Source organism: Aquarana catesbeiana, linkage group LG03 (genome assembly GCF_042186555.1).
Source record: "Aquarana catesbeiana isolate 2022-GZ linkage group LG03, ASM4218655v1, whole genome shotgun sequence".
In the NCBI taxonomy this organism is placed as follows: Eukaryota; Metazoa; Chordata; class Amphibia; order Anura; family Ranidae; genus Aquarana; species Aquarana catesbeiana.
The window spans coordinates 679,571,106-679,583,783 of record NC_133326.1 but is presented as its reverse complement, the minus strand read 5'-3'; the positions used below and the strand labels follow the sequence as shown (position 1 = coordinate 679,583,783).

The window sequence follows — 12,678 nt, the reverse complement described above, 5'->3', positions numbered from 1 at the left end:
GGCCAGGAGCGATCGCGAGGGGGGAGCCACGAATGAGTGGCCTCCCCCTCACCTTTGATCGCCCCTGACCTGAATCTGACTGCCGCTGGCACCGGGGGAGGTCCGATCGGACCCCCCACCCACGGGCAGGCAAGGACGTTCATGTAAGCCCTTTTGCCTGCCCGTGCCACTCTGCTGACGTACATCGTCGTGCGGCGGTCGTCAAGTGGTTAAAAGTAGAAATGTCCATTTAAGGTAAAACAGGCATGTTTCAAACCAACAAGAAATACACAACTCTGGAACTTACAAAGTTCAACTTTTGTAGAAATTGAAGGCAATATCAGACATGAGTATTTAGAAACTGTGTTTGATATTGCATTCAGATGGGGTGAAGTCACCCCTGGAAAAGCCGAATTTTGAAGATGCACACAAATTGACGAATGTCAACATGTGCTAGCTGCCATCACGGGGGATCAATGGACGTGTTTTGGGGGTGCAACACCTTCCTCACAGCTACTTTATTATTGAGGAAGGGGTTGCACCCCCAAAACGCCTACATTGATCTCCCGTGATGGCAGATAGCACATGTTGACACACTGTGTGCATCTTCAAAATTTGGCTTTTCTATAAAATGTCAAAAAATGTAACAAATTCTTCCATTACAAATACCACAAAAAAGTCAGGGATTTGTAGGTGTTTTAAACTCTCCCTAAAACATCAATGATGTTCTTCATTTTGTTTTTAACCTCATTGATGTTTTTCTGGATGTTTTCCAAGTCCCTATTACACCCCATGATCTCCCCGATCAGGATCTGTGCACTCTCACTGGTGAAATGACCTGGATCCACAACATCACAATCACCTACAAAAATACATGAAAAAAAAACACGTATTATAAATCTGCCTGCATCCATCTCTTACCTGAGCCTGTGGTCGCAGACACTCACCTGTTGTGGTGACTATTTCCACCGCGTCTTCCTCCTCCTGCTCTGCTTGGCTTTGGGGGATTTCCCCTTCTTCCAGAGGTGGGGGGTCTCTGGTCTCCTCTAATGAGTGGTGTCCTCCGAGTCTTTTCTCCCCTATGTAAAAAAAAAAGGGTATACTTAGCACACAGATATTTGATGGCAGAAATAGGAATATGAAACATTGCTTGGAAGTGGGGTACAATTGTCTGTTTTGGCAGAGTTTCAAGATGAAGAAATATTGCTTCCCTTTGTCAAGCTTGAATACTTACCTGTTTTGTACAAGCTTCACAGATGGAGACACCCCTATAGTATACACTGGAGTATACAGCGGTATGATCAGGGAAAAGAACTCTCACCGATATGACTGCTCCAACTTCACCTTCCTCTCTCCTCTCCAGAGAGAGGAAGGTGAAGTTGGAGCAGTGGCTGCTAAATACCTTCATATCGGTGAGAGTTCTTTTCCCTGATCATACCGCTGTCTGGAGGCCTGTGGTGATCGCTTGTTGACCTACATCCATCATCCCAGATAAAGTTCCAGTCGCTGTGGAGTGAAAACCCCAAGCTGTCAGCTTTATACCTCTGATTAGAGGCTGTCTGGTAAGCCTTCAATCTATACCAGGTGACGGGAGTTCAATTTGGTGACAGTCACGGATTTATAGAAAGTCACACTTAATTGCTTTTTTGGACACTTTTTTTGTATTTTTTTGTATTTTTGGACTCTTTAAAATGTGTGGATATAAAATCGGTATTAATTACGCACATATATCACTATAGTGAAGCACTTACTTGTGTTATTGTTTATTTTATTATTATATTTTTCTCACTATTTATGGATCACCTATGATAGTTGTTGGTCCTCTAATAATAATATTAATTTTGGGTTTTTGTACATATATCCAGCGCTGCACTTTTTGTTATATCCATTCTAGTTACAAACCCATCTACACAACAAAATTATTTGAAGAGAAGTAGGCCATAAAAAAGGTATTCAAATGCATATGGCCAAAACAATGGTGTTTTCTATGCCGAACGAACAATGTTTCATAAGAAACGAACAATGTGCCCATGAACATGAAAGTTGCCATTTTAAACTGTACAACAGTAAAGAAAAGCACATGGAACAGCATGAACATAATAAAAATAAAGAATAGGAACACAGGAAAACTACTTACTTTTTTGCAGCACTCTCCTGATCCTTCTATACTGATCGTGCTCCCTTAATTTAAGTCCGACCACTGCTTCCTGAGCTGATCCTTGGATCGTCGTACCCCGAAATTCTTCTGCAGACTCTTGACTACTTTCGCCATTATCTTGGCCTTTCTGACATTGGGGTTGGGGTAAGGTCCATACTTCCCGTCATAGTCGGCCCTCTTCATTATGTCAACCATCTCCAACATCTCCCCAAAGCACATATTTGAGGCCTTAAATCGTCTCTTCTGGGATCGGGACATTTCTGGCTCCGGGCTTTCCTCCTCCTCCTCCTCGTTGGTGTAATTATCAGACACCTGCTCTGTCTCCGCCATGTGCTCTTCCCCCACTGCGCCGAACGAGAAGGGAGTTTGACGCATGTGCAGAGTATATAAAGCGTAACACGCGTGCGTAGTATGTACGATCTATGAGCGGAGGAAGGAGTATCGGAGGCGCCGATCGTGATAACGAAGGTAAGATTTAAAATTGGTCCTATACTGCTTCGAGATTGAGGCCTGTATTTGGACAAGATTGGGAGACTTTAGCCTGACATTAGGGTTTGTCTTGTGTTGTGTCTTGCAGAGAAAATGGATATCTTGAAGGATCAGGACTTTATCCCCATATTCATTGATATGTTCAGGGAGCCACCCTGTCTGTGGTAGGTAAACCACCCTGATTATAAGAACCAAACAAAGAGGAAGGCAGCGCTGGATAATTTGCTGCAATTTGTGAAGCCGGTGATCCCCACGGCAGACATCACCTATTTGCCTACACAGGGAAGTCTCAGCCAGGAGGTGGCCGGGCCAAGCAGGCTGCCTGATACCCAGGTCCCTCCCCTACACCTTCAAAGACAAAGTGGCAGGAAGAGGCTGCAATAGGTCTATTTTGGAAGGCTACTGAGGCCCTCAGAACACCCCACAGTGTGGAAGAGGATTTTGCTGACCTAACAGCATGCCAAATGATGCAGATGGAGGAGGGCCAATGCCTCTTATGTGAGTTTTTAATTTTGGAAGCTCTAAATAAGGGGTTGAGGGGCCAACTCACATGTGAAACCCACATTTGTCAGCTCACCCTTGGTCCTCCTCCTCCAGGTCCTCCTCCTCCTCCAGGTCCTACTCCTCTTCCTGCCACAACTCCACCACCAGAGCCACAGCCAGGAAGGAAGCGTGGAAGGAAGACCAGAGAGTGATGGCCCTGGGTTCAGTCTGGTCTGGCCAAAGATGCAGCCTCTTGTATGACCACAGCCTGGGGACATACATGTCATCTGCTGCTTTCATGATCTCTGGGACTTCTGGACCAGACTGCACTCCCTTAGATATGGACTCCTCAGGCCACCAATTTTGCTGTAAAAGAATTGATGTGTGCCCGGGGGGCCAAAGGCTTCGCCAATTTCTGATGTTTATCCAGAGTTGCCTCCCTCTTTGTTTGGTTCTGATCCCTTAATAAAGGATTTTTTGTTTCAATTATAATTGCCTATGTGTGTTTTCCTTCTAAAAGGACAGTTTGTTTGTGAGCAGGCAAGTACATTTCAAAAATACAATGTGAAATTACCAAGAGACACCAACACCAAACAATCTCCTTGAGATTAAATAAGACAAGATAATAATGGTGTTGTGGTAACTTGACACACAAAAGACACCCAAAAATATTCTCGAGTAAAAAAAGAAATATAAAAATAAAAAAACACGATCAGGCTTGAAAAAAATACGAACCCAAAAAAACAAACATATATCTTTTTTGTCAGATGTGACAAATCAAAATATGTTGATAAAGTCACGATAAATAATAAAGAAAGAAGTTTGTAAGAACTCTGTGTGAATATGAGCAGCAAAACAACTTCATTCTTCTCACATTATAAAGAAGAAGAGAGTGCGCTGCATTAAACAATTTTAAACATTGCAGCCTGACGAAAGTGCTAGATCCATTTTACCAGACCGAGCAGTTCCGTCTCGGAATTTCTTCTGAGCATGCGTGGCACTTTGTGCGTCGGAGTTGTCCACACACGGTCGGAATTGACGCGATCGGATTTTGTTGTCGGAAAATTTTATAGCCTGCTCTCAAACTTTGTGTGTCAGGAAATCCGATGGAAAATGTCCAATGGAGCCCACACATGGTCAGAATTTCCGACAACACGCTCCGATCGGACATTTTCCGTCGGAAAATCCGACCGTGTGTACAGGGCATAAGGGTATGAGTATGGAGTAATGGCCATTGGTTTTATATTGGTTTATACAATCGATCTCTCCAGAGAGGAATAATCGGAAAATAAATAGAAGCATAGCATACTGTAAAATCCTTTTAAAAGGTTCCTTATTTATTCAAGCCACATAGCACTCACATTTAAAAGTGTCTTCCGACACTGGTAAAACAGGCATAGGTTATATATGTCAAACTCGAGTTCGGAAGTGGCTGGAGGTCGGGAGTGACTGTTTTTAACTTTGCAGACCATACACCTTGGTTAAGAAAGAAATCACCTGCTGGATGTCAAGATTGTCTGAAACTAAGGAGATCTGAGACCATCCATTACAGATCTGCAGAATATTGCATTCCGCCAAGGGAGAATACATGTTTGCTGTTTTCTCCTCACCAGCCACTTACATCGGTGAGTGATTTAGATCATAAGTGGTGGCGGATACATTACATAAAGAATCTATTTATACTTGTAGGAGTGAACAGAGTTTTGCTGAACATTTCTTTTTTGACACACACGTTTACATGTTTTTTGTTACTTAATATTTTTTGATATTTTTTGACACTTACATTTTATTAGCACTATATTTTGGGACACTTATATGGACTTTGAATTTTATTTCTGTTCTTGTTCTTTGGTTGAATATAGATACACACAGATTTAAGTGGATGTTTATGTGGGTTTAGTTAACCATTTTTTAGCACTTGTTGGTGACATCACAGATCACAATACACTTTGTTTTTGGTTGAAAATATTTTTATCATATCATATAGATAGAAGTGTTATCATCACAATAGAAAATATTGGACAGAGATTATAGAATTGTGTTGAGTTCATATTTTCCTTTAGGATTGATTCGTTTAACATACACCTGGCTGGGCACAGAGCTGTCTTTCTTTCCCTTTTCTATGTTGAAATTTCTCAATTATATAGCAGGAGCTCAGCTATGAGAAACGATTAGAGGAACTGAATTTATTCTCTCTTGAGAAGAGGAGATTAAGGGGGATATGATCAACATGTTCAAATATATAAGGGGTCCATATATTGAGTTTGGTGTTGAGTTATTCACTTTACGGTCATCACAGAGGACAAGGGACTCTTTATGCCTAAAGAGAGTCCATCTCCAAATACAGAAAGGTTTCTTCACATTAAGAGCTGTGAAAATGTGGTATAGACTCCCTCCAGAGGTGGTTCTGGTCAGCTCAATAGATTGCTTTAAAAAAGGCCTGGATTCTTACCTAGATACACATAATATAACTGGGTACTAACATATATAGGTAAAGTTAATCCGGGGAAAATCCGATTGCCTCTCTGGGATCAGGAAGGAATTTTTTCCCCTGCTGTAGCAAATTGGATCATGCTTTGCTGGGGTTTTTTGCCTTCCTCTAGGTCAACTGTGGGTATAGGATTGTGTATATGGGATTGTATGATGATACTTTTTATTTATTTATTCATTTTTATGGTTGAACTAGATAGACTTGTGTCTTTTTTCAACCTGATTAACTATGTAACTATTAACTATGTAACTATAGCAGCAGGACGGGATTTACTAATTAATATCACCTTAGCGTGGTCTAACCCCATTCACTATTAAAACAACAACATGACACTGTGATCCCAGAGCAAGCATAGAGAATGAACCTGAGATTGGAAGAGTCCAGGTGAATGCCATAAAGAGAGAAACATATCTGCAGTCAATGACCACCTAAGTATTCAGCATGCATGAGCAGGGAACACCACCATGTGTTGCCCAAATATGCTATAAATCCATTTAAACTTAGCACCCCTGGCCATTAGTGATGACATCAGCGCCTGATCATGCTCAGATCGCAGTCTGGGTTCTCAGTGCCATCTTGGAAAAGGACAAGCCAGGAAACTGTCCACAGTATCCACATAACTTCCTGTCATTCATGCTCAGAGTGTATTTGCACTGCTGCAGCCTTGTTAGGAATGGCAAATGCTGCCATTTACTCCAAAGCTTATTTAAAGCTTTCTCTGACAGGCCTGCACCACCAGAATGGGGCTCTAACCATATAGCTCATTTAGAGTCTGTACAAGAAGGACTTCCACCCAGGATAGGCTGAACCTGGCTGGGGCAACAAGCGGTAGGGGAAACCTTGCAACTCCAGTCCTGATCAGGTGAGGACAAAAAGGATAATCCCGCAGACTGGCTCTGTCTTTGATTTATAGCTAACCAGTCCTATCAGGTTGTGTGGGCAGAGCCACAACCCATTAAATGCTGCCACGATGCACCAGGAAATATTTTTATTGTTTTGGGTAGACTAGAGAAAATCTCGTCGTAGACAGCCGCCATCGAAACGCGCATCATCAGTTTAGTACTTGGCCTCAACTCTTAATGTCTCAACAATGGTTATCAGCACAAATTGAGTACCATACCAGGGTTCTAATTCTTTCTCTACTCCATTCAAATCAAAATCCTGTACATACACTTTAAATCTATGGTAACCAATTTGTAGGCTCCCCAAAGAATGTTTTTTTAATTCTTGTTTGAATTGCTTAGATTGCTCCAACTTGATACAAGGTAAAACTTTTCGTCAAGAGTTCAATCATTTAATGCGTTCACTGCAAGAGCCGTTTATGCAGTTTTGCAGACATGCAAATCCTTTTAGGCCTGAAAATTACCTAAACCACCAAAATAATTATATATTTTCTGAAATCAGACACCCTGGAGAATGAAATAGTGCTAGTGCAAATCTTGTATGCCACAAGATATTAGCACAGTGGTTTACAAAAAAAAAAAAAATACACTAAATTTAATTTTAGGGCACATAAATGCACATAACATAAATGCAATATATTTCCCTTTTTTTAAATATAAAAGATGATGTTTTGCAAAGTAAATAGATACCTAATCTGCCAATTTTTAAAATGGTGTGTGCTCTTGAAATAGTGACAAACATTGGTATCCTACATTTTCCTTTAAAATCTATACTAGACTCTGGTATGGAATTAATTTGGGGGGAAACCCCATACCATAGGCATTTTTTCTTTGTTACTGCCAGTTCACACAGGGGCGACTTGTCAGGCGACCTAGCCGCCTGACAAGTCGCCTCCCATTCTGTACTACGGAACTGTTCTAAGTCGCTCCGACTTAGAGAAAGGTTCCTGTACTACTTTGGGGGCGACTTGAGGTGACTTGAATAGACTTCTATACAGAAGTGGTTTTGCAAGTCGCCGTGGAAGTCGTGTGCAGGTCGCCTCGGTGAGGCGACCTGCAAGTCGTGCCACCCCTTTGTGAACCGGGGCTTAGGCCTCATGCACACAAGACGCTGTTAAATGCACGTTCAGAGGCAGTTGGACACTTTTTTCAACTGCCCCTGAACCCATTCAATGTTATCCTATGTGTCCATGTACAAAATCTCGTTTTTTGGCGTTTTCAGGCAGTTGCATTTAACCTAGTTTTTCCAGAAGCAAAAAAATGGGTTCAGACTCAAAAGTTTTCCACGTTTCAGACGCCAAACATGGCTAAACACGGCTAAACGCCGGTACCGCGTTTAGCCGCGTTTGCGTTTATAAGTGTTTTTGAAGGGACATTTTACGACCCGACTTTTGGGCCCCATATCTCGGGGGCCACTTGGTGCTAGGAACCCCAAATTTGGTGTGCAAATACAGTGGAAATTTGGGGATCTTAGCACCAATCGGCCTGAGATATGGGGCCCCAAATTCGGGTCACCAAATGTCATTCTCTGCTGCAGAAGTGTTTGACATTTTGCGACCCGACTTTGGGGCCATATCTCGGGGCCACTTGGTGCTAGGAACCCCAAATTTGGTGTGCTAACACAGTGGAACTAACACTATAACATATGCATATTTTGGGTTTCTAACACTAAGTGGCCTTGAGATATGGGGCCCCAAAATCAGGTCAGAAAATGTAATTCTCTGCTGCAGAAAAGTGCTTGACATATTTCGACCCGACTTTGGGGCCCCATATCTCAGGGTCACTTGGTGCTAGGAACCCCACATTTGGATATATTGTAGTGCTAGTTCCACTGTGTTAGCACACCAAATTAGGGGCCCCAAAGTTGGGTCGCAAAATGTCATGCTCTGCTCTGCAGATGCTGCAAAACAGTCATTTCTAAACGCCGGTTTCAGCTTTTAAAAACATGTGTTCAGCAGAGTTTGCACCGGCGTCTCGTGTGCATGAGGCCTTAATGTCAATGCTACAGGGTAACAGGCAGAGGCATGACAAGGGCATCCCATAGACATGTCATTTAAAGTTTGATTTTTTTCATTTTTATTGTTGCTCTTTAAGCATTATTAAAACCTCTGCACCCGACCAACTAACCTTTTTTCAATTTTGTTTTGTACACATTTCCCACGGCAGTGCCAAGCCCCTTCATGTCATCTGTTTGACAATCCCTTGCTAATTCCTTGCGAGAGACAAAGAAAACCCTCTGGGTTAGTTAAGGTTAAAGCATATCTAAACCCAAAAACAAAAATGTAATATATTTCAGTTTACCGAGGTTTGTTGTATAATCAAATATAAAAGTCTAAAAAGACGAAAACAAATGCAACCACCACATCTAAAGAATTATTTTGTTTATGGGTTAAGAGACACAAACCATCATAAATAAACTGGATTTTCTCAAATATATATATATACACATACTTTTTTTAATTATTATTATTATATATTATTATTGGTATTTTTTATTTATATTTTTTATATATATTTATTTTTTATATATTTATTTTATTTTCCAGCATTTCTTCACACCTTAATATCAATATTATTCTATATCAATCTATCTATCTACCTATAAATATAATTATATATTTATGTACAATTAGCAAATGTAAACTTAATTACATTGCTGCCAAATCAAATTAGAATGAGCAAACACACATTCCATATCTAAAATGGAAAATAAACATGCTTTCAGAAATAGAAGTGGTATTTTTTTTATCAATTAACAAATTCAAAAGGAAATGACAGAAGAGAAATCCAAATCAAATATTTGGTGCGATCACCCTTTGCCGTCAAAACACAAAACAGCATCAGCCAATATTCACTCTGCATTTTGTAAATTAATAAAAAGAAACTATTAAAAAAAAAAAAAAATATATATATATATATATATATATATATATATATATATATATATATATATATATATTATTATCATTATTGTTGTTGTTATTGTTATTTTTTTTAATAGTTTATTTTCCAGCATTTCTTCACACCTTCATATCGATATTATTCTATTCTATTATTCAATATTATTCTATTCTATATCTATCTATCTATAAATATAGTTATACATCTATGTACAATTAGTAAATGCAAACTTAATTACATTGCTGCCAAATCAGATTAGAAGGAGCAGACAAACATTCCATATCTCAAATGGAAAATAAACATTATCATGATAAACTTTGCAAAGAAGCATATTACCGAAAAGCCTCACAAGTTACAAACCTCTACTGCCTTAAAAAGTACTGTATTTGCTACTTATAGCAATTCAATGTACTTGTTATATTAGGTGATCGCACACACTTGACATGTCACTAAAAACATAAACTCAATTCTAGTGATAAAAAATAAACAAGTCATTTTCAAGGTGGATTAAATGTTAAAAGTTATAAACATTTTAAATAGAGCCTACAATTAATAAATAGTGAAAGAAAGAAGGTTCAGATGGTTTGGTAACTTTTCCCATTTGCCTTCCTCTTCATCAACTTTTTGATTTTTCAGATAGAAGAGTAAAATAATTTAGCATGAATCCTTTTCAACCCAAGAACAACCCAACCACTTGTATGCTGTATGAAGGCACAGGTCACCAACACCCACCTTGTATGAAGAATAATATCAGGAGGATCTGGATGGCTTTCATGTTGGAAGGCAAATACTGAGGACGGAGCAGTTTTGTTTATTTTGTCTTAGACAGACTGTAGAAGAAGAAGAAAAAGAAGAAGACAACTAATTTCCTGGACATCACAAATTGTGGGTGGTAGTTCTGCCACAAAGTTATTTTTATAACTGGAAATATGAGTACACTGATATAAAGGGGGTGATTTATTAAGGCTGTGTTCACATGTGTGCGGTGCGAATTTCAGCTCCGGTTTCCTTGCAAAGATAAAAATTAGTTGCTCAGCGGTTTCTCTGTGGGCTAGCTGCAAATCAGCTGACCGGGGGGGGGGGGGGAGGGGTGGTGTAGTGAGGTGGGGGAGAGAATTTGTGTTCAGAACAGAACACATGCAAATCAGATGCGTTCCCATTGAAGATTATGTGCCTGCAATTCGCACCGCACTGCCTAGAAAGCGAACACATTTTTTGTGTTCGCTTTCTAGGCGCAATGCGGACTGCAGATGCAACGCACATATGTGAACCATATGTGAACCAGACCCACTGAAAAGAACATATTTTTAAATGTTCTGCGAATTGGATGCAGTGTAAGCCACATCCAATTCGCATATGTGTGAGCCCAGCCTTAAGGAAAATAGGATGTTCAAATTGCAAGTGAAAATTAATTTTTCAGAATTTACCTCAGAGCTTAGAGAATGTGGTGAAGTTTCACTTTGCAAAAAATACCCAATCATGTCAAGGGAAATTAAAATAAAACAACATTTTAGCTTGTACATGATTAGATGGTGGATGTCAGTGAGCACCTCACTCACTAAGTTCTGGGCAAATTCCCTTACAAAGTGCAGCTTCCCTGCAAAGTGAAAAGTCAATTTGGCTTTAGCAAATCCTCCCTTAAATGTTATTGGGGTTAATACTAGTTTGTCTTTGGCAATAGAAAAAGGAAAACATATTTGTATGTGAGTATATATTTTATATCAGTATATCATTATTGTATTGCTGGCCATGGCATCTTCAGCCTCACTTGTTACATGGAAACCTCAGACATGGCTGTCATGTTAAGTGTATTTCCACTTAAGGTGTGTACTTACCTATTTTTAATCACTTCTTGTCATGTAATCCCACAGCTTCAACTCACCTGTGTCAGTGAGCAGCTGCTGCAGGGGAGAAGAGGGAACTTTAATAATAACTTGGCCATTAGAGACTATGGGTGTTGTCACAGTTCCTGGAATTTGCAGCCACTGTTGAATGCTCCCTTACACATAGTTGGAGGATCACATGACCAGACTGGATCAGATCGAAAATAGGTGAACAGTTCACAGTTCCTTTTTGTACAGGTGTAGGGATCTGCTGCCCTCTACTTTCTGTATTTGTAAATAGCTGTTGCTTCCTTATTAAAACAGATTTGTCGGTTCTCCATGGAAGAACTGTTGCTAATCCAGACCAGCAGGGATTATTAGGCAAGCATTCCTAAGTCAATAGTTTACTATTGTTGCATAAATATATATACAGTATATGATGAGAGATGAGAGAAGCCTGTAATTGTCATCATAGGTATACCTCAACTATGGGAGACAAAATGTGGAAACAAATCCAGACAATCACATTGTCTGATTTTTGAAAGAATTTATTTGCAAATTATGGTGGAAAATAAGTATTTGGTCACCTACAAACAAGCAAGATTTCTAGCTCTCACAGACCTGTATCTTCTTCTTTAAGAGGCTCCTCTGTCCTCCACTCATTACCTGTATTAATGGCACCTGTTTGAACTTGTTATCAGTATAAAAGACACCTGTCCACAACCTCAAACAGTCACACTCCAAACTCCACTATGGTGAAGACCAAAGAGCTGTTGAAGGACACCAGAAACAAAATTGTAGACCTGCACCAGGCTGGGAAGACTGAATCTGCAATAGGCAAGCAGCTTGGTGTGAAGAAATCAACTGTGGGAGCAATAATTAGAAAATGGAAGACATACAAGACCACTGATAATCTCCCTCGATCTGGGGCTCCACGCAAGAACTCACCCCGTGGGGTCAAAATGATCACAAGAACGGTGAGAAAAAATCCCAGAACCGCACAGGGGGACCTAGTGAATGACCTGCAGAGAGCTGGGACCGACCTAACAAAGGCTACCATCAGTAACACACTACGCCACCAGGGACTCAGATCCTGCAGTGCCAGATGTGTCCCCCTGCCTAAGCCAGTACATGTGTGGGCCCGTCTGAGGTTTGCTAGAGAGCATTTGGATGATCCAGAAGAGGATTGGGAGAATGTCATATGGTCAGATGAAACCAAAGTAGAACTGTTTGGTAGAAACACAACTCTTCATGTTTGGAGGAGAGAGATTGCTGAGTTGCAACCAAAGAACACCATACCTACTGTGAAGCATGGGGGTAGCAACATCATGCTTTGGGGCTGTTTCTCTGCAAAGGGAGCAGGACGACTGATCCGTGTACATGAAAGAATGAATGGGGCCATGTATTGTGAGATTTTGAGTGCAAACTTCCTCCCATCAGCAAAGGCATTGA

The 12,678-nt window shown here is 40.4% G+C and overlaps 1 protein-coding gene across 1 annotated transcript in view; it reads right to left on the bottom strand.

The window, feature by feature from the left end:
• Positions 1–10,260, bottom strand: part of LOC141134106 (uncharacterized) — a 148,912-nt gene extending 138,652 nt beyond the window's left edge. Inside the window, exon 1 of the mRNA XM_073623691.1 lies at positions 10,136–10,260. Within this exon, the coding sequence (XP_073479792.1) occupies positions 10,136–10,178 (43 nt within the window). The 5' untranslated portion in view covers positions 10,179–10,260. The remainder of the gene's footprint in view (positions 1–10,135) is intronic.
• Between the last annotated feature and the right edge of the window lie 2,418 nt (positions 10,261–12,678).